Genomic DNA, 23,192 nt, shown 5'->3' on the forward strand with positions numbered 1-23,192 from the left:
TTTGGTGCGAATCGATGCCAAATGGACCGACTGACAAATTCTCCAGTCTTCTCTATCGATACGTCAATCGCTTATAAGTACTTAAAGGCGCGTGGTTGTCTCCTGACTCCTGTTGAACGCAGCCACGAGCGCAACACACTCCGTCAGATGCAGCGCCATGCACATATGTGACAAGTGGACTAACTAGTGTTACTGGGAAGAGAGCGTGATCGATTGATTCACGGCGTAAAGTTAAAGTACAGACAAGGACAAATTGGACTGAATCCTGAATTGAATCAATAAGTAAAACACATTTGCGAAACAGCTAGGTCAGTGCCCAGCAGTTCAGAAAAAAAAACACCAGCATCTATAGGCAGAGGTCGTGCCAAAAAAAAACCAACAAAAAAAAACGCTGTTATATTATTAATTTAGTTACATATATTTCATCATATATGGCTCACAATCCTTATTTTATGTGCATTATTCAGGCATTATTTAAAATTTAAATCTCAATATGTAGTTACTCAACAAAAAAGATAGACTGTGATTTTACTTAGGTTTGGTGCAATTCAAGCAAATGAAGGATAAATTAATAGGCGTAATTTGCGGGTGGGACATGATTCAGAGAATCTCAGGACGGATAATATATTTGTATTATGATGAGACGTTACGTTAAACACGAATCTATGTCGATAAATTAAACTCAATGTAGGCTACTATTGAAATTGATTTCTAGACATTGTAATGTTTTTGTTTTTTGTTTTTTGTTTTTTTGCAATTGTTATTTTAGACTACATATCTGAACACACACACGCACACGCACACGTTTGTTTTGGCTATATTTGTGAGGACCTCCATAGACTTAATGGTTTTTATACTGTACAAAAAAACCACATTTTATTATGTTTATTAATAAATTTTCCTAGTGAGGACCAGCAAAAAGTATGGAACTTTGTCCTCACAAAGTATGGAATCTCAAGTTGTACAATCCTTGTGAAGACATTTGGTCCTCACAAGAATAGCTAAGCCCACACACACACACACACACACACACACACACACACACACACACACACACACACACACACACACACACACACACACACACACACACACAAACTGTCCAACCTACTTTTTGATGCCACTTGATGAACTGCATGCAACAGTGTTTATTAACCACATGCCATTGCCATATTGGTCCCTCATGGTGCTATGGTAACAGACAATCACGGAACACCGGCCTATTGTTGAGTCTTTTACAGATTGGTGTTAAGTATTTGTCTCTGTCTTGTATGTGGTCTAAAAATACCATATGATACCGCCATAAAATATGTATTTACAATACATTTTCATACTTCTCTCAGTAAAAGCACCAACACCAAAATCATATTATTATATCAAACTAGACAGTTTAGACTAACTAGATGGTGTCAGTCACCATCTTCATGGCATCAATATTATGAATTTGTTAAAAAAAAAAAAAAAAACACTTAAACCCTGAGCTAAATGAAATTCAGTATGCAGTTTCATGTGCACATATTGTAACCTTGGGAGAAATGTAAAACATGGCTGGTCCAATGAAGTCTCTTTAGAGAGGAACTGCCGGTGAATGTGATGCACAATTTATGGTTATCATAAGAATATTTGAGGAGTGTAATAAATGCATGTTCTCTCTGCAAACGATCAAACAGGATGTAAATGACAAGCCTCAATTGCTATTAAGATCTCAAACAACCTAAAATACTGTATAAATAACTAGTTAAAAGCAAAAGGATTTTTTTTTAAATGTAGACATAACTTTAGTATTATTATATCACATTATTGAGTAGCATTACTGAAACTGCAGGGGAGTTGGGGCTTTGATACTTAGCAGATGTTCAGGCTAATGAAACTAATTTGGTGGAGACACACATTCATATCCATAAGATTCTCACTAACCATAACCTGCATTCATTTAATCAGTGAAGTAGCTTATTATGCTGTTTTACTGTCAAATTAACAAGTTCAGTATGAATTGACACATATTAGATTCTTAATGACACTGATATTAAAGTGAAGAATTATACCATAGCCAATTTAAGGGGGAAAAAAAGCTCAAACACTGAAAATATTTACTATTTATATTTATAAGAAATAGCTAGTAAATTTAGCAAATAATTACAAAGAAACGATAAGTAAAACATTGGATTAAATGTGAAATTTGAAAGTAAAAAGACTGAAATAGTAATTTATTGTAAAACAGTTACTCCAATCATTTTTTATAGTGTAGAAAGTTGTAAAATATTAACTTAAAACATCCAAAATACCTTTAAAAAAAGGATAAATAACACATAAAAGCGCCATTAACGTAGTCTGTACGACTTATGCGCTGTGTTTTAAGTCTGTGCTAACGCTTTAACATCCAATATCAAATTAAATTTAAAAAAGCTTGACAAAATAGCAGCATGCAGGTTTGGAAAAACATGAGGGTGAGTAAATAATGTAGTAAATCCAACCAGCTGGCTTCAATATAAATGGCATGGTTTTAATGTCCCTTAACTAAAGATTCATTTAGATGCTGTGAATCAAATGTCAAAGGCTGACATTAAACAGCATTACTACTGTGTTTTCAAACATCTAGGCCAAGGAACCTTTTTTGCATTGCTAATAATGTTTCTCCTAATTATAATTTGAATATGGATTCACCATTTGAAGAATGCAGTGCATGAGATATCAAAAAGCAAAAAGTTATCATGTGATTCATGCTGAAATTCCCTCCACTCACTCAGAAAGCATGATAGATGACGAGAAGTACAAATTAATTTGACCGTTTTTTCATACATGCGTTCTAAATCTTTAATCTAGACAACCAAACAACAAAATTCAGCAAATAATCCTTATAAGAGTTTCTCATTTATGTCTCAGATGATTTTCCACAGCATAAACACATGCACATTCTGCCAAATGTTGAGCTTTGTGGTTCATCAGATCTCATCCTGCTGGAGGTGATACTGGAAACAAGCTGTGCTGTTAGATACAGTACATGGAGTGCAAGGTCAGAGTTTACTCTCAGAGCCTTAATAAAAGATAAGGATATAGCCCACCAGACTATTCCAGCAGAAGCTTCAAAAATGACACCTCAAATGTCATTCTTTCAGTGTCAGTGCATATGAGAGGATGAGAATGATCCAATAAATAAGCAAGCATTTCTGTGTTATACACCTTTAATAAAGCCCTTGAGTTTGTCAAAACACAAAGGAACCCACGTGAAAGTAATTTACAAAAAAAGATAGATAGCTGCTAGGAATATGCATTAATCACTAACATATGGAAAGTGTTGATGATAGCAGTCCATCAAAAGATGGAAAGTGAATCGCCAAGTTCTTCACATGCAAATTACCAATCAATGTGATCAATCAATGTGAAACGTATTGTACAGAGAAAATCCTTCCACTCTCATGGAAAGAAAAAAAGCAGTGGGATGGATCAGTTTTGCTTCCAGAATGGTAATTAAACATATGGAGCAATTGGATTTCTTTTCCTGGACGTACCCACACAATGAGGTAAATTATTTAATCACCCAAGGGGCCTGGACTGGTGGAACAGAAAACAGTCACAAATGGCTACAGACAACATGAATTTTAGAAAATCAGTGGCAAGGTGCAGAAGTTGCCTCGATCTAATGTCACAAAACAGCTCTATACCTTTTAGGATAAATGGCAAATAAAAATGTCTAGTTAGCAGAAGTATATTTTAGGGAATATTAAGTTTTTGGTAGTCCCACCTCATGACATTTTACAATCTGAACCTTGCCTTGTCATATTAACGTCAACTTATCTGATATTTTTATAGACTTACTGAGCATGACACAGCCGTTGTATGTGATGAATAAATTCTAAGAAATAATAATAAAAGATCAATTTCAAGAAATTCATTCTTTAATGAGGCTTTTTTTCTTCATTATGATAAGACAGTAGCAACACTCTGATATATTTTTACTATATGCTTCAAATCAATTTCTTTTAAATATTAAAATGATTTATTTTTCAAATTTAATTTTTGTAATCTTTTTTAAATGAATTTTTAAAAAAGCATTATCAATAGGTTTATTTTTGAATAAACTGCATGCATGCATGCAAAAAAAAAAAATCAGCTTGACTCCCTTAGCACAAAAGTGATTCAATTTGTAACAGCACAAATGTTGAATTTGGAGCATGAGCGTGTCAGTCAAATCTTGAAAAATTAATGCATAAGGTTGCCAGTCATGGCATGCAGTGACCTCAACAGCACATAATGTCTTCACTCTTCTAATGACGGCAGAGATGTAGGTAAAACAAGCTGCTGTGGTGAGTCACTGCTAAGATTTCCTCCAAAAAGTCTCGCCTCCTTTCAATTATCACATCAACATGTCACATTCGTAAATGCCAGTAGGAAATAAACAGCAAGCCTCATGGGCTTCACCTGCCACCATCTCTGACATAGCCTCAGGTCACTCAGAGACATTACTAATACACACAAACAATCCCACGAGCTTCCTCTGCCAGGGTGTGGAGAGAAAACAACTGATGAAAACTCTACATCAATATCAGTAATTCCAACCAAAATGGAAAATAACTGCCAGCAGCTTTCAACCCGAAAAAATCTGTATTTCTTTTTTCCTTAAAAATGGGGTAAGTGAATGTAATAGTTGCACATCTAAACTCTTTCCATTATTACGAAAATAGGTTTTGTCTAAACCTGTGTGCTTTCGGAAATCTATTGAAAAGTGATTACTAGACTTGGATGGAGCATTACTGTAAGAATTGATTCTAAGCAATTTCAATCCTGACCGCTAGCATCACAAACGTGGTGTACATAAGTGTCTGCATTAAAAAACAAACAAAAAAACAAAACAAATGTGTTACTTTTTCTTGGAAGCAAGCATCAATAGCAAGGATAGGGAATCTGAGGCACCATTAGTTGAGAATGGACAGCATAACTGTAAAACAGATATTTACTAACTGCCAATGTTCATTTAACATTTTAAATCTCATGCCTTTTGGACATTATCGGCTCATCTACAATGTAACCCTACAGTGAACCTTCGACTTCCGCTAATGAGGTGTTCAATAAGTTCCTTGGAGTCTTAAACAGTGCATGCCGCAGCCCGGGGGTCCAAAACAAGTGTAATTTTAATGAATGTCTAACATTGGTCTACTAATGCAAAGGTGTCTTAACTCATAACCTTGAATATGTTTTATTTGAAAAACAACAACACATGGAGTAGCACGTGAACAAATCAAGGTTTTCTGAGCCTCAAGACAGAGCTGGAATACCATTACAATACCAGCCTATGACATGGAAATAAAATAAAAAAATTGAAACACAAATTCTGCTTAAATGTATGATTTGGTAAAGCATTGTTTGGAATCAATTAATTAACTCTAGTTTTTCCTTAGAACTAGTGAGCTGATGTCAATAAACACCTGCTACACCGCGCCATTCAAATCTGTCAAACCCCAGTATGATGCACCTGCTCTTCCCACACAGAGATTGACAAGTCATCATTCTTTTTCTTTTTTGTACAGCTAGGATAACCACATATTTAATTTACCTTTTAGCATTTAGAATTTTGATATTGTATTGTTACAATTATTACATTTACAAATTATAAATATCAGAAACGAGAGTTAAATAGTTAGGTCACACTCAACTCTAATACCCAGACTGAAAGCATATATTCCTCAAAGTGCCCCTATTATGGATTTTTGAAAATGACCTTTCATGTAGTGTGCAACATAGTGAATGAAGACATCCTGCAAAGTATTAAATCTGAAAGTGAACCGTATGTAAAATTATTGTCTTTCAAAAGTAAGAGTAGACTCTGAGTCAATTAGATGAATCGTTTTTCAAACGAATCATAAGCCATTTCGTTGTGACGTCAAGATGAAACATTAGCACATTGAACCACTGACCACTCGATTTTCTCCTGAGACAGCCAATTCGAACTAGCGTTGGGATATGTAAAGGCATTGCAAGTATTGCACAGTTATCTAACTAAAACACTGAGGTTTAGTGTAAGCTGTAGACCCAGTTAACAAGGTGCTTTAAACTAAGAAACTGATGGTTCTGTTCAGATGGTTAAATATCTCTATTACATAGCTTCATTCCCTGTTTCTGTTCCCCGTTTCATCCACTTTCACTTTCCATTTTGCCCATTGATGATTGTGTGTATGTGTTTGTTTAGGTTAGTTGTGTTTGTAACTTAGTTACAGCACTGAAAAAAATGATTCTGACCCCTTGTAAATGTTACATGTTTTTATCTGGTTAATTTCACTGATTTTAATGTGTTATTTAATCCTACTTATTTTTTATTGGTAATTTCCAAATTCACTGCCCTTGTTTAAAACAAGTTAATTTTATTAAATTAAAAGTAATTAGAAAAAAATATGTTTAATTTAAAATTATGGCAAAAGATTACAAGCAATATTATTATTTAAATTGAACACATTAGAATTGAGTAATAATTAATCAAAATAATTCCTTAAAAGTTAACCATTTTCAAATGAGTAAACAGAGAGACTGATTGGTCGTCTGAATAAAATGACCCCGCCCCCTTGACACTGTGATCCAGAGCTATGTTCAATACAAAATCCCTATGCATTTTAAACCAAAATAACAGACAGACGTCAAAGAAGAAGTAATAAGTCTTTATTTTTATTGCCATCATTGAAGATACCTGATGTTAACAAGCAGAATCACTGAAGGATTTGTGTCACCATTATGGAGATTAGTGTTTGTTTTAGTTGGCGCTTGACCCTTAACTATTCAACTTTAGATTTTTGATTGACTGCTGTACCTGACTGAGTCATAACAGCCAGATGAACAAATAGAAAAGATAATCTGATGCCGTTGGTTGTTAATTAACAACCATTAATTCACAATCATTTAACTTGAATCACTGAATTTTATTTTAACTGCACTATGCTTTATAATTGTCACCATTATGGAGATTCATAGGCTGATTCTTGAAAAAATTTAGTAAATTCAACTCATAATAATTTAGCTAAATGTATGAATATAATTAATTTGAAATTACTTATAAAATATAAGTAAAACCAATTTACAAAATATAAGTACACTTAACTTTAAAAATATATCTGGATTTAGATAATTTTTTTCGTGCAACCCCTTGACATAATAAAATTAAGTAAAATCAACATAACATTTTTTTCAGTGAGGAATTAAGTTATGGAAAATATCCTTTCTAAGAAGTGATAGACAAGCAATACTAAGTTATACTGAGATTAATTGATAATATTGATTCAGCTGAATCAAATTAATTCTATTAACTGATCCAAATATTTATGATGAATTATAACAAGTTATGATTAATTATTCATAATTCCTTTTTGAGCTAATTTGCTACTACTAATTGACCTGGAGGACTAAATAAATTATAAATAAAACATTGACTAAGATAAAAGTAATTGTACAAGCTATAAGTAAATATAGGCAGCACAACATTATAATGCACAGTATGAAAATTGTTAAAGATTACATTTTACAGTGCTATTAAATTATTAGTGATTTTAAAGATTTAACTTAAGGGAACATAAGATGAAAGCAGGGGCAGGACAGGACATTTTCCCACTGCGATGACGGGCATTTTGGGCCGATAATAAAGTCAACGGTAATCTAATTGTAAAAATAGGCAGGAAAAAAATAATAATGCACAATTAAATTCAAATATTGGCCAAAATATATTTATGCCTAAATTGATGATTCCCAATTATTACTGATATGCTGTGCATGTTTACTTTATGAATGTTGATAAAACACAAAATAATAAACTGACAGAGTTTAATATCCTTGTTTTATTTTGTATCTTTATCTCTTAAAACGTATCTCTCTGGCTTTTGATTAGATCACTATTGATAGATTTTGTATATTTACTATTTGGATTGTATTGGGTGTAATGTGTTTATATCTGTATCTGCCTTGTTTCTTTTTATGCTTTCTTCTTTATTTGCACATTGTTTTACTGTACAGCACTTTGGCGCAACTCTGTTGCTTTTAAAGGTGCTATAGAAATAAAATTTGACTTGACTTGTGAGTAGGCTTCAGTTGCTTCTGCTCAGGATGCATCAGGCCAATAGTGGCATTTGAGAACCCCGGAATGGTGTCTAACATATATCTTTTCATTTTCGCAGTGGTTAAGGATGCAGAAAGGACACATTCACATATAAGCAATCAGACGATTTTTCTGTCCAAGACTAAATTAGACGGCTGAAGCAAAAATCAGTATATATGGGGGCACAGGTGGACTCAACTCAAAAGAGGTTGTTTCATTTTCCCCCAACAAATCTGTCTGAACGGATTCCATGCTGTTATCCATGATTTATGCAGCGAGATCACACAGGTTCATGTGATTTAAACCAGCTTTACTTGTAAAAAGAAGCCAAAGAATCATTTAAGAGTAAAAACAGAAAAGGTCTGCTCACGTCTTCACAAATCCTGTTTCTTGGTTGGGTCACAAGATTTAATACTTTCTTAAGTGACGTTCTAGAAGGAGAAGTGCGTTTATCTTATTTAAGCTGTCAGTGAAGTCTTGCATAATAAGAAATGTTGCGCATTAGATTTGATTTAAAACCAACTGGCACATTATAGCCTGCAAAAATAAAAGTTGGTTATAAACCAAGTCTTGACTGTCACTATGATTTAAAAAAAAGCTTTTTAGTTACATTCTTAATGAAAGGCATTCATAACCGTTGTATAAAGTACAAAAGAAAGTGATGACTAAGATACATGTTCCCAGCCATAGAGAAAGTACCAGCCCCGAGGAGCTCACATACTGTAAGTGCTACACTAGTGCTTCTCTCTCACAGTCTTCCTCATCCTTCATTTCCATGACGACCCCAAGGCACAAAGGCCTCAGCAGAACACATTGCCAGAACTTCGTACACATCTTCTCAGAAACACTCAACTAAATTCAAGTGACATTGGCATCGCCAAGATTTCATGGTTGTCACTCAATGCCTTGAGAGGGAAGTTTCCTCTGTGGAGTGATACACATTTTTTTGTAGAAGTCACCAAAGGAGCAGAATCAGGATCAAGTCATTTAATTTCTGTGATTCAGTGCAGATGATTGAGTGACTTTTCTGTTTATTCATTTCAGAAACATTGAGCTTCTCCGCTATTAGCAATCACTAAATGCTCCACATCACCTACGCGACTTGAGAGGTCCAGAAACCCAGTAAGGGGTCAACGGTTCATTTGCATCGCATACTAAAAATGTCTCTCATACTCTTTTTAACGTCAAATGTGAGGACAGTTTCCCTTTCTGTTCAGAATTAAACTTTAAGTTGCTCATTGGTCTGGCAAGGTCTTGGCATTTTGACCGATGGTGGTTACGTCATTGTCTGTGGGAAGAGACACAAGAAATGACAGTGATGCAAATGTCACTGAGTCCTGATAAGAAAGTAAGGGGGCTGATGCTTAATTTAGCGTACTATGATAATAGCAATGCTAGAGTTTGACAACCAGAGCTGCTCTGCCATTGAATAGGCTAATTACAATTACATCATTGGTTTTCTTATCATGCTTATGGAACTGCACATGCTTGAGCATTGAGGGAGATTCACAATTGCAAGCAATTAGGAAAATTAAGATGAGATCACGCAGCACAGCGTGTTGTTTATTAAGAGAAATCAGTGCGAAAGAGCTTAGGTGACTCATGAAAGCATCAGACTTTTAAATTTGCAAGAAATCAAACATTTAAAACAATGGAACAAAATGACTTTAAATTGCCATGTCTTAACCTGATGGTAAGTGGTCATTTCCCTCTTACATTGCATTTGAAAAGACAATTTTGTCGTCTGTAGGTTGTGATTTAAATCACTGGCTTCAGTTTCTCAGATATCCAGTTTCAGTATCTATACAGATTCAGGGTAAGAGCCTATTTCACAAGTAATCACTTGTGATCAAGTGGAGGAAAATTTCTGTCCATAATTCTGACCGCAGTCTCCATATACAAATAATGGAGGTATAAAGGACTGTAATACAGACTTTCAAGTGCTACAAGAGCCTATAGGCGAAGCAGGCAATCACTTAACACTTCAGTCAGAATCTAAACACACATGGACCTCAGCATTTAGCATACGAACTCACAGGAGATAAAAGCATTAAAGAGAAAAGCTGCAAACAGTTAGTCAAAAAAATTAGTAACACAGTAATCTGCATAATTTTTTCAGCCACCTATCACCATGCAAAATATCAGTTTCCTTGCTTAAAAGTGCTCGCACTCTACAGAAACAAAAATATTATTTGTAGCTATTTAAAGCATGCTTTGTCTTTGCAGTGTTTAATATTTTAAGCACTTTTGCATTGCAGAAAAAGTAGGGGGGGGGGGGGGGGTGTAGTATTTTTTATATGACTTTTATTTTCAAAGTGATGTGTTTGTATGTATATACCTGGTTTAATTTATATGGTTTTATTTATACGCTATTTTTTTTTCTACATCAAGGTACTATTTCTGCAAAATCAGTATTTTAGCTCAAAGAAATAATCACTTGTATGCATAGTTCTGCCCCAGTTGTTCTAAATAAACATTTACATACACACTGTAAAAAAAAAAATTTTTTAAATAGAAGTTTTAAATTAAAAAAAGTATTGGCTTTACAAGAAAATATTATTTTAGTCTAAAAAGTAAAGTAAATATTTATCCATAAATACATGTCCATATGTTTTCAGTGCATAATTATATATCCATTTAGTATATACAGTGTGATTCCACTCATCACACTGCAGTGGTTCTATGCATATTTTTAAGGTACAACAATTTTTATGCAGGCGTGTCCATTTTAATGACTTCACCCGGTTCCCCAGAAACCCCCAGGCTGGCCCTGAGTGCCACTGTCATAGGATGTCACTTTTCCAATAGGTCAGCTTTCTTCCCTGCCAGAGCGGCTCCGGTCAACTGCAAATGCTATTATCGTGAAGTAAATTGTTTAGGAGAAACAATTGCACACCGGCTAAATGGTCAGTTCCACACACTAATGGAAAGGGACAGTTAAATGCTTAAGCATTCAATGCAACAACAGGAAGTACAAGAAAGAACCAGCCTGTAAGACCAAAATGCAGGTTCCTACATGCTGTGGTGTATCTTTCTGCCACCAGACTCCAAACCACCCTGGTGTGAGCTGCCTAAATGACTTCCATGAACTGCACAGATCAGAGTGTCTGATGACAATACTCAACGAGACACAATGTTTCTTACTGATAGACCCTTGTCGTGCCACCATTTATTTTATATATAAAAAAATTGGATTGGCTCTTTCAATCGGCTTCTTAGAAAAAGCCAACTGTGCTCTCACTGATGCGGTGGGCTGAGAGTCCCTGCGTTGACAGGCCAAATGGGACCATAAAATTGCTTGACTGACCACTGGTTCATGTTTGGTGTGAGGTAAACGGACACTCTATAGTTTAAATGTGACTTAATGTACAACTCAATTCATCAGATTCTTCTGTCTCAATGATACTGGCTTGCTTTCTTTCTCTCTCTCCTTCCCATGAATCACACATTCATTCATTCATTCATGCGTGTTCCAACCTTCAAATAGCAAAAAGTTGTACCTATGTGTTCATATTCCCAACACTTGTGTACACAAGTTAATTCAGCAAGTAACTTCTCCTTGAAGGAAAGTCATGTGGTCCTTTTTGATTTGCCTCTAAAAGTGACAGACTAATTCTAATTAATTAAACGCGTAGCTCCAGCTGCTCAAGAGACGAAACGGTTGAGGACCCTTTTCATGGCTGACATCACAGGCAATAGCTTTCTTTTTTATCTTGCTTTCCCATGGGAGACATACTTCCACTGTTCTTTCATTTCCTTTTTTCAGCTTATTTCCTTTTCTCATCACCTCTCTGAGCAAATACAATAAGTGTCCACATGTGACAGAAATTGTCGGCGAAGAGAACAGGTGGGACTGTTCAAAATGAAAGAATAGATAATATTGAGGCATACACACTGTGACCACTCCACATATAAGATGGTACCCCTATCCAGAGGATCCCTAATCATTCCTCACTGAATCAAAGGCTTCTTGGAAATGAAACACTGTTAAAAAAGATGTCTCAAAATGACAAACAAAAAAAAAGACCTAAAATTTTACAAAACCGAAAACTGACTGATGCATACCTGTAGATTTGTAAGTGCATTATCAATAATACAGCCAAAGGAAAATTGAAGGATGCCAGAAGGAACACATCATGATTAAAAGCAGGTCTGTACAAACTGCCATGAAAAAAGGTGTAGGCGAAGCTACAGCCATTACAGGCAGCAATTGTTTTTTGTTTTTTTCAAATGTCAAAAGTATGCCTCTTTAAATCTTTGCATCTAAAAACCACTTATCTGCGTACATGGCATATAGCCTAACTGAAAATTCAGAATTGAAAAAGCATTAAAATTGCCTGGGGATGGTTCGAGACTCCAAGTAAGGTTAAAAATAATGTACTGTATGTATTTTTGGATGCATGTGTTACCTTTTATCTATCTCAGAATAAAGTGAATAATGAAACACTTCACATGCTGCTTATCAACACTCAAATGTTTCTTCATGGTTTCTTCTTGTGATCTGGAAACCGATCAAAGTATGCCACGATGAAGGATGCATCACTTAAATGCACCACGTGGATGTGACGAACGAGGAGAAAGGATGCATTCAGAGGAGCTAGGTGAAAGTATAAACACATCAGGGTTGTCAGGTCTGTATAACAAAACTAGCCCAATGTTATAAGGCTATCATAACTCTAAACATCTAAAATGCAAATATTTTGAAGTCACTGTTATGCATTACCATCAACTTGAAAATCAGACTGGACACATATACACAAAATTACGTCAAAATACCACTCTCTGCAAATATTCTTGTGAACACAGTCGGTTATGTCTTAAGTGAACATAAACAGTTGAGAAACAAATCGGATGTGTATCATCATGAATGTCACGATGTTAGACTCTATGACATCCCTCGCTGACCACCAGAGGGCGCCCTCACCCGAGTATTGATTTTCTCACACATCATTCCGGGACTGATACTCACCCACCTGTCATCACTGATTACACACACACCTGCATCTTGTTCCCTGTCCTCATATAAGCCTAACTCACATCACAGACATTGTGAAGTCTTGTTTCCTTTGTGAACATTCTGAGCGTTATCCCTGTATTTTGCCTGCGTTTTGACCTCCTCTGATCTGATTCTCCCATTGTCTGCCGCCTGCCTCTCGACCCACTGCTTCGTTCCTGGATTTGATTCTGCTCGCCACCAGCCCTGACCCCCCGCCTGGATTTGACAAAGTGTGAGTCTGTTCTATGTTGTTGATCTTGCCAGTGCTTAACACTTTGCCTGTCAACTACTTCTCTTAATAAAGTGTTGCAAATGGACCTGACTGCTTCTGATGATTCCTTACAATGGATCTGTGCATTAGGTCTTAAAGTGCCAGCAGCCGATAAATACATGCTGATCAATGTTAAAGGGGATAGTTCACCCAAAAATGACAATTCTGTCAGTATTGACTCACCCTCATGTTGTTCCAACCCCGTATGACCATTGTTTATCTTCGGAACATGAATTAAGATATTTTTGATGAAATATGAGAGCTCGATCACTCCTCCAAGGCTTCTTCAGGGATTGAACTTGCAGGCCCCGAAAAGTTATTAAAGACATCGTTAAAATAGTCCAAGTGACTACAGTGGTTCAATCTTAAGTTTATCAAGCGACGGGAACACTTTTTGTGCGCAAAAATAACTAAAATAACGACTTTATTTCAACTATTGATTTCCTTCTCTCTTGGCCTCGAGTCAGTTCACTAGTGTAATAGCGTAAGCTTCTGTTGTTGTACATCACACGCATCACCCACATGACCAGCGTCGGCCAATAGTGAGCCTACGTGTGACGTAGCTCTACGCTATTACACTAAGTTAACTGACTAGAGGCCCATAGAGAAGGAAATGAATAGTTGAAATAAAGTAGTTATTTTTGCTTGTTTTCGCGCACAAAAAGTATTCTCGTCACTTGATAACTTAAGATTGAGCCACTGTAGTCACTTGGACTATTTTAACAATGCCTTTAATAACTTTTCGAGGCCGGCAAGTTCAATCCCTGAAGAAGCCTATGGAGGAGTGATCCAGCTCTCAGATTTCATCAAAAATATCTTAATTCGTGTTCTGAAGATAAACGATGGTCATACGGGGTTGGAACAACATGAGGGTGAGTAAATACTGACAGAATTTTCATTTTTGGGTGAACTATCCCTTTAATCAAACAACAAAACACAGATTAATCTGTATTTAATTTATACAGTGAACACTATAGTATTATTTTACTTTCTGTATCTGAATACTAGTTAGACCTTATTTTATTTAGTGCATTTGTTCTTATTTTTTTCTTGCTGGTCTGTAAAATAATCCGATCCGTCACTCAAAAACCGTAATATGATCCGAGCTCTGACTTTTGTGATCCGTTGAACCACTAGCCTATATGAATAACTGTTTTCATAAAGGAGTTTACAGGAACTTAAAGTCTCCTCCCAAGTAGTTCTCCCTCTCAAAACACATTAAACTTTACTTAAAACTGCAGAGTTGTCATCCCTGACACCTGACGCATGCACATTTTTGTCCCCTTCACTTGTCTCAAAACCTTCTATAAACAGGTTATTGATTGGTTGATTGTTGAACATTTTTAGTGAATATTATAATTGTCACGTTCAAAACAAAACTTTCAATTTTTTTTATTTTATTAACCCCATTCAAACACAGTTCAACAAAAGAAAAATATCTTTAGGTTTAGTGGTTCCATAAAAAAATATGACAAAATAAAATTATGACAAAATATTGAGTTATGACATAAAATACGACATAACTCATTTTCAGGTTTTGAAGAGGTAAGGGTCATTAATCTTTGGTGCTCTGCTGCACCCTTGTGCCCATCAAGCAGACTAAAACTTCAAGTGTGTTTGATAAGACCTCAAATGTAAGACCTTTTCTTACATATTATTTGATCCATAACATCTTTTAAAATTGGTAGTTCCAGTCTTGGATACTGACTGGTCACACCCTAAACAGTTTTCTAAAAAAAAACAATATTAAACAATATTGAACAATGCTACTGATTTGAGAGCTCCCAGTATGCATTGCCACATGAATAAATAATGGTGTGTTCTGTTAGCATTTCTGTTAGCATGGTTTATTTAAGCTTCTGTTATTTTATTGTCACTGTTATGTTATCTATTGTGTGGTGATGTTCAGAGCACATCTATTTGAAGGTATTGCCTGGATGTTTTTTTTTGAGTTGTACTTATGAAAAGGTTTACTGCATGAAAAAAAAAATCAAACATATTTTTGAAAGGAATACAAATTAAAACTTGCATTGCTAATTGGCAACTTGCAAACTTGCATTGCTAATTGGCTAATTGGCAAATAAGAAATCTGTTGTTGCCTTTAAAATAATTTATTGGCTGATTGAAGACAGATTGAACAAACTCAAATTGGCTAAACAAATTATTGTTACTATATGAACAAGATTGAAGTTGTTGTTTTTAATTTGAACGTTTAGATTTATCTTCATCTGCGAATTTCATCCAGAGCTATTCTCACAAGTTCTTATCCTCTTATCCTATGGCTCCTCGTCTTTCATTTTCTCTTCGGTCACTTCTTCCATCTTTTCCTCCTCTTTTTCTTCCATCTTTTCCTTGTCTTCTTCTACCTTCTCTTTCTCTGGCTCTTCTTCTTTCTTTTCCTCCTGGGTTTCTTCCTTCTTTTCCATTTCCTCCTCTTCATCTTCATCCTCCACCTCTTCCCCAGCAAAGCGCTCTATCTGAACAATTCGCCGTTTGATAGTCTTCTGTGTCTCCTCCTGTTCCGCCAGCAGCTTGTTTATCTTGGTCTGCATGATCTGCAGTGTGTTGTACATTCGGTTTACGCGCTCATCCAAGTCCCTCTCATCTGGCTTTAGTTTGGCAGGGTCCAGCTCAAGCAGACCATCCTTCAGCAGAATCTGTCTCCCTTTCTCTTCCAGCATTGCTTTAGCTTCGGGATATTCCGTCAGCGCTTCCATCAGATCATCTTTAGACAGGCAGAAGAGGTCTGAGTACCCTATGCTTTTAATATTTGCTGTTCTGCGGTTCCCTGCCTTGCTGCCCTTGATGTTTAGAATGCTGATTTCTCCAAAGTAACTTCCATCGCCAAGGACGACAAATTGAGTGATGCCGTCATCGGCCACCACGGCAAGTTTGCCTTCTTTTATGATGTACATCTCCCGCCCGATATCGCCCTTGCGGCAGATGTAGTCACCAGGACTGAAGACTAGAGGGCGAAGCTTCAACACCAACTCTACCAGCAACCCCGCCTCACAGTCGGCGAAGATCCGCACCTTCATGAGGGTCTCTAAGTGCACGTTCATGCCTAACTCTGCCCGTAATTTGTCTGGCAAGTACCTCAGCACCTCTCTTTCATTTTGTGCTTTCTTGTTAGTCCACAGATAGTCAAACCACTTGATGACACGCTCCTCGAGGTCCTTGCTGACATGCCGCGCATGCATGTACTGCTTAATGTTGTCGATCCTGGCTTGGAACTGAGCCTGGGCTGCGTTCATATTTGAGATCATTGTAGCAATGTTACCCACAATGGTGGCGAAGATCAAGACGCCCACCAGGAAGTCAACTACGTGGAATAGAAATTCAGAGTCTAGCTCCGGAGATGGCGTCTCTCCGATAGTGGTGAGGGTAAGTGTAGACCAGTACAGGCTGAAGGAATATTTTCGCATGAATTCTCCGAACTCTGGTTCGGTGAGAGCAGGGTACACCCATGCATCTGATCCGAACCCGATGGACTTGGAGAAGGAGAAGTAGAGGCATGCATTCCAGTGGATGATGATGATGATGTACATGACCAAAGTGCAGATTCGGAAGATGTTGGGGTAGTTGGTCATGGTTTCTGAGATGGTAAAGAACTCAAACATGCGGTTCAGGCGGAGCAACTTGTTTATGCGGATCTCTGGGTAGTCCAACCCTAAAACGAAGTAGAAGATGTCCGTGGGTAGCATAGAGATGACGTCGATGCGGAACTGGAGACTGTTGGTGTACCGCTGGCGAAGGAGCTTTTCATCTTTGATAAGCAAGCCCTGTTCCAGGTACCCTGGTTAAAGAAAGGTGACATGAAATCATGACACAAATTGACATCTAATTCTACTAATGATGTTAGATTCACCTGTTCGTGATCTGAAGGCCATGTCAGCCAAATAAATCAAATCGGAGCTGTAGTCCAAGAGGAACCATATCAGTAGATGATCATGCTGCAGCTCCTCAAAGCAGGCTCTATGCAAAGAGACACAATATAAATACTCCCAAAAGCATTACACCCATTTATCAAGCTTACAAAATGCACCAATTTTATGTATTTTATTGGATTTTGATGCTGAATATATGACCTTTATCATATCTAGAGTATATGAGTGTAAGAGACTAATGGAGATAAGGAAGCACACTTCAGAGGTTAAAAAAGGGAAGGTCTTCAATTTGTATTCTTCTCTCATCTCCTGATCTTAATAAAACATGAACGTCTAATTATTACCTTGCAATTATAACTGTCCAGTTGTACATGACAGGAATTGTGATTATAAGCAGCCATTGATAATACAGGAGTCCCGCTGGGTTAATCACAAACACCTCCTTGGGCCTTAAAAAAAATGAAGTTGACGTGAGCAATAATCAATGGTGATACTTTAACCTTTTGTAAATCACACATTAGAAATGACTGATAAAAAATCCATATACCAACCCTTCCTTTTTTTCTTTTTCTTTTTCTTTCTCCTTTTCCTTTTCTTTCGCCTTTTCTTTTTCCTTTTCTTTTTCTTTCTCATTTTCTTTTTCTTTTTCTTCTTTTTCTTTCTTCTCTCTTTTTTCTTTCTTCTCTTTCTTTTCTTTTTTGCTATAGAACAACAGAAAGGTTTATATGGTAACAAATGATATTTATAACCAGAATATGTCAAATATAAGATTAGTGTGCTACCCACTCTTTTTTCTCCTTCTTTTCTTTTTTCTCCTTTTTCTTTTTCTTCTTGGCTTCCCTATATGGAGAGCAAAGTACACTATTACCACTAATACATATTCATATAAAATTATATTATATTATACAGTATTATATTATGTTGATCTAATGATCTTTGATTACTCCTCATTGTTGTTGCTGTTGTTGATGTTAAATAAACGTCCTGCACTTGGAGCTGGAATTGTGTCTTCATCGTCCTTCACTGTGTCCACCTCCATTATCGGAGACACTCGGGGAGGGACTGCAAACCCCCCTGATATAGGTACAATAGTCATGATCCTTTCCCCCTAGAACAATAGGCTGAAGCATTGATTTACACTTTACATGTCTTTCTATTTGTTAAAAGTAATGAAAAATATCTAACATGGACAAAATGATACTCTAAGAGGAAGAAAATTGCCACAAAGTCATAACAAACTCACCTGTTTTTCTTTAACCTAAATCCTGTCCTATTCTCTCTTTATCAGAAGAATCACAGAGCCTGTCAGAATCACAGACATTCTGTCTGGTGAAATTAAAGATAGGCTACAGTCAAATTACAGCTCGTGTTTTTTCAAAGGAGGAACACGTGTGTGGTTCATTTGTTCTGTTGTGCTATGTAATGATATCTCAGACTTGCATGACCCTGAGAAGGATTTGGAGATTAATGAGAGACTAGAGTGATAAAAACAAAGCCTCCTCCCTGTCTTCTACAAAGGTACATCATTTATACTCCCTCCAACAAAAGTTGAAAGTATGAGTGAGACCCATCATATACTGTATACCATTACACTGAGAATTTTGGCAACCTGTCGTTTTTTAATTGTTCAAAACAAATTTTTAGGTTCATGTTTAAATTGATTTATCAGAGTGCACCTAGTAGGCATATGTGAATGACCACTTTTGTTGGTGGTGTTTATTTAACTAACTGTAATTTCATTTTACTTTTTGTCTACACACATTATACTGATGTAATTTTGTGCTTGCTACACTGTGAGCCTGTAGAGTAGAGTGAGAGATTTACCTCATAGCAACATCTGCCCAGTCAGCAGTCTTACACAGATCTGCTTTATCCTATTAATACAAACCTTCCAGTCTTAGTTTCACACACAGCCACTCACAGAGAAATAGATGGCCTGTTTAATTGGATATGTAGTTGTTGTTTGATATTATTTGATATTGTATGTACTGTATATTATAATGATACATATATAGTCACACACACACACATGCACACACACGCACACACATGCACACACACACACACACACACACACACACACACACACACACACACACACACACATATATATATATATATATATATATATATAGTATATACAATCAAACCAAAATTTATTCAGACACCTTCAACATCTCTCAGCATAGTTTAGAAAATGTTAATAAAATATCACAAGAACTCAAGAGTTATCAAATCAGTTGATATTTCACTGGTTTTGGCCATCGTTCTGTTAGATGTCTCACAAAATGAATAGCTGTCAGTTGTCAAATGTTAAATTTAAGTACACAATTAGATAATACCAATTTAGGTCAACCAATTACCAAGCAATGCTTAATTTTGCTCAGCCTGTGTAAAAAGGTTGCATTAGCAATTAAAGAAAAATGTCACAGTGTACTTAATTTTGCTATCCTAGTTATTTACTAACATAAAAATTAACTACAGTGTCCTGCACCCACTAGTTAAAAAATATCAAAAATTATACCTGGTGTCTGAATAATTTTTGGTTTGACTATATCATCTGTTATATATAGATATCAGGATAATTACATAGTTACATTTCAGTTGATTAAAGAGGCTTTTAATTGCAGTAAGACAAAATACATTTTATTTTAAGAAACTGAAAGAGAAGACATATAACAAGTAACAGCAGTGTCGGCTCAATTCTTACAATGAGGTTATTATAAATCTGCCAGGAAACATTTTCACACAACAGGAATGTGCCACATTTTTTTCCGGCAATGTCCACAGAGATGTGGTCTTAAAGTCAGCGATGTGACTGATTGGTTAGAAGCGGGGTGCTTGCGATCACCTCTGTCACTGCACTGGCTGGGCAGCATCGGGAGCCTCAGCCACCAACACCTCCCCTGCACCAGCAGTAACATCAGGCCCCACCAAAGTGGTGTCAATTTCCACTGCAACTACCGGTGCCTCTGGGATGAGGGCCGGATCAACGGCAGCAGGAGCAGCAGCGTTGACTTCGGGAGCAGGTTCGACGGGAACATCCACAGCGACATCAATGGGTAGGATCTCGTTTGCGACAGCGGCATCGACAGGTGAAGCGGTTCCAGCAGGTTCAGGTTCGGCTCCGGCTTCGGCTGCCTCAGCACCCTCCGCTGCCTCTGCTTCTTCTGCTCCTTCGGCCTCATCTGAGTTCAGTGGAGCAGCCGGCTGGGCAGGCCGGTAGCCGTAGGGAGGGTAAAACCCACGATACTGTGGCTAGAGTACATAGAAAAGTGGGACACAGCTCTTAAAGTATACCATATTAATGTGTGAAATGTGTGATACAGTTTTGATACGAGGAAACCTACTGCTCCTTCCTCATCTGACCCATCTCCTGGGGGTGCGAAAAGAGCGGGGTTGAAAAAAAAGCCCTGAAAGAAATGTTCAAAGTTCAACATCAACACAAAATATAGCTCAGTCACACGGCTTGTTTAATGTAGGCTACCTACATGTAGGTCTTTAAAAGTAAAATTCCTGAAGGTTTTTTTTTTTTTTTTTTTTGCAGCAATGCCATTGTAGAACCATTTTAGGTTCCTCAAAGAACCTTTCAGTGAACAGTTCTTAAAATAACAGGTTTTATGTGAAGACCTTGGGATGCAATGGGAAGGTTCCATGGAACCACAGATGTCAATAAAGAACCTTTATTTTTAAGAGTGAACATTACCAATTCCATCCTTTTTGTGAACAGTTCTTAAAAGAACCATTTTTTTCTTAGTGTCATTCAATGTTTTTATAATCTGATGAATATAATAATAATAATTTAATTTAATTTAATAATCTTTTCAATATAAAGAACCTTTTGTGCAATGGAAAGGTTCAATAGACGTTGAAGGTTCTTCTTCAATGTCAATAAAGAAGTCTATAACCACTCGTTGCAAAAAGCCAAGCTAAAAGGTAAAGTGTCATTTGGTCATTTATCATTAAATAAAACTAGTCAGCAATGTATGGTATATGTTGCACTCTAAAATGCTACTTTACATCATAAACAGAAGCTGTGTCTCTTTCCATGTTCTAGTGCTCTTTAATGTAAATTAGTATTGTAAACACAAATGTGTGCATTAGCAAGGCCTTGATACACAACTGATGTGCAGTTATCTAACATGATTTTTCTTTACATTTATCCTCAACATCATCTTTGACTGCCATGCTATGCCATCATGCCATGACTGACATTGACACATAAATGATATAATAACAATAGCACATTGCTAACCTGCTGTGGTGCTTGAGGTGAAGCCTGAGGCTGGGTCTGTATAAAAGAGAAATATTGTCAAAAATGTTTTCAAAAGGCTATTGTTTATTCTCAAAAACATAAAATGTGATATGATAGAATGAAAGGGGTTTACATCAACAGGCGCTGGTGCTGCGGGTGCCACAGGTGCTGCCTGTGAGGAACAGAAAATACCATCATATCCATAAAACAGTTTCACACAGTAGTCTTTAAATGAAGTGATTAAATGCTTAACATACAGGCAGCTGAGCATCAGTAGGAACGGCACCAAAACCCTGCAAATACATTGATCACATTCTGTTAATATTATGAAATGCCTCTATGTCTTTAGTATTATCAGCATTGAACTGACCTGTTGCCGCATCTGTCCTAACATTCTGTAGAGTTCCATCAACTGCAGAGCTGTGTTAGTATGACTATTAATTGCCTGCTGCAATAGAGAAAACACAGTATGCATTATGAAATACATTAGGCTGTACATTAACACCCATTGTGATCACACACAAAAGTCTTACCTCATTGCTGCCGCTGTCAGGGGCCTGAAATATGCAAAGCAAGAGAAAGATGTCAAAAATGTTTGAAATTTTGACTTAGTTATGCTTCCTTGAACTGAGATGTAGAAACAACAACTTACAGGTGCAGCTAGCGAGGAGCCCAGCAAACACATCAACAACGCCACAGCTTTCATGATCATGATTATTTCACAGCTTATGATGCAGAAAGAAAAATAGACACATTCAATACTGCTGGTGACACATGCATGAGTTAAAACTCCTCAGAAATGGTACGGGCTTACCTCTTTTGAAATCACAAGGACGACTGCTTGGTTCCTTGAAGTTTAAAGTGGAATGAATAAGTACTGAACAAGGCTACTATATATACTCAGCAGCTCCTGAAACAGACCAATCACCTCTCAGCAAAAATGAAATCTATTTTTTGCCCTTATTCTTAAAGCAAGGTTGGAATTACAACTGCTAATGACCCATTATGTATAATTATATACTGTGAAATTCTGCTTGGTGCACAGTTCTTCAAAAAGACAGACAAAAAATCAAATTGTCTACCAGACAGGAGGAGGGTCTGTCTGTGGTGTTTGATGGTGAAGTTTGTACAGTATGTATATGACTTTCAATGGGCCCCTTTCACATGACAGTGGGACTTGTAGGAGCTTGCCAACTTTATTGATCTAATTACAACAGATCTTCACAATAAAGCTCAAATCACACATTCTTCTAAACTCTTAATTACAGACTTAAATCTTTTCTTGCTGATTCACTTTGGAGATATAGGTATAAATCTTTTGGCTTCTCCTTGTAGTGAGTGACCACACTGACAACTTCTATAGAGATGTTGTTGTCTGCGTGTTTTTCCCCCAGTCTGAAGTTTGAAGCATTTCGAGGGTTGATAGGCCTATTCTTATTCTTTAGGGAATCCAGATCCAGGATGACTTCCATTCCAAGAATGTGAACATAAAAGGTTTTTAGATATCCACTTGCTGAGCTCAAACAAACCAGGCAAGAGATGACATATACTCTGGCTCCCCTTCAGTCATTCTAGATAGATGTTTCCTTAGGGTCAACTGGCGATTATCTTTCTGGTTGTTCAGAAGCCTACAGTTCAAGCCTGTAATTCATATAGTTAGTGTGTGTGTGTATGTTTATATATATATATATATATATATATATATATATATA

General features: G+C 36.6%; 2 protein-coding genes across 2 annotated transcripts; both read right to left on the reverse strand.

Moving 5' to 3' along the window:
- Window positions 1–15,469: 15,469 nt before the first annotated feature.
- cnga1a (cyclic nucleotide gated channel subunit alpha 1a) lies at window positions 15,470–18,660 on the reverse strand. The gene is made up of 6 exons (XM_077246433.1): window positions 18,170–18,660; window positions 18,012–18,065; window positions 17,777–17,926; window positions 17,570–17,674; window positions 17,207–17,313; window positions 15,470–17,134 (listed from the first exon to the last, which is right to left on the reverse strand). The coding sequence occupies exons 1-6, from the start codon at window positions 18,319–18,321 to the stop codon at window positions 15,615–15,617; spliced, it is 2,088 nt and encodes a 695-aa protein (XP_077102548.1). The 5' UTR covers window positions 18,322–18,660; the 3' UTR covers window positions 15,470–15,614.
- Window positions 18,661–20,081: 1,421 nt separating this feature from the next.
- enam (enamelin) lies at window positions 20,082–22,186 on the reverse strand. The gene is made up of 8 exons (XM_077246959.1): window positions 22,133–22,186; window positions 22,014–22,037; window positions 21,851–21,928; window positions 21,738–21,773; window positions 21,614–21,652; window positions 21,481–21,516; window positions 20,576–20,638; window positions 20,082–20,483 (listed from the first exon to the last, which is right to left on the reverse strand). Exons 1-8 carry the CDS (start codon window positions 22,184–22,186, stop codon window positions 20,082–20,084), a joined length of 732 nt encoding a protein of 243 aa, XP_077103074.1.
- Window positions 22,187–23,192: the final 1,006 nt, after the last annotated feature.

Source organism: Siphateles boraxobius, unplaced genomic scaffold (genome assembly GCF_051911475.1).
Source record: "Siphateles boraxobius isolate OS27281-9 unplaced genomic scaffold, OSU_SipBor_1 29, whole genome shotgun sequence".
Lineage (NCBI taxonomy): Eukaryota > Metazoa > Chordata > Actinopteri > Cypriniformes > Leuciscidae > Siphateles > Siphateles boraxobius.

Bases quoted from the DNA above. Each gene is read 5' to 3' on its own strand.
- enam (XM_077246959.1), bottom strand. From the start codon at position 22,186: ATGAAAGCTGTGGCGTTGTTGATGTGTTTGCTGGGCTCCTCGCTAGCT. The intron at 21,774-21,850 runs GTCAGTTCAATG...ATGTATTTGCAG, and splicing joins TAGGACAGATGCGGCAACAG to GGTTTTGGTGCCGTTCCTAC. The intron at 21,517-21,613 runs GTAAACCCCTTT...TCTTTTATACAG, and splicing joins CAGCACCAGCGCCTGTTGAT to ACCCAGCCTCAGGCTTCACC.
- cnga1a (XM_077246433.1), bottom strand. From the start codon at position 18,321: ATGACTATTGTACCTATATCAGGGGGGTTTGCAGTCCCTCCCCGAGTG. The intron at 18,066-18,169 runs GTAATCAAAGAT...CTCTCCATATAG, and splicing joins AACAGCAACAACAATGAGGA to GGAAGCCAAGAAGAAAAAGA. The intron at 17,927-18,011 runs GTGGGTAGCACA...GTTGTTCTATAG, and splicing joins GAAAAGAAGGAGAAAAAAGA to CAAAAAAGAAAAGAAAGAGA.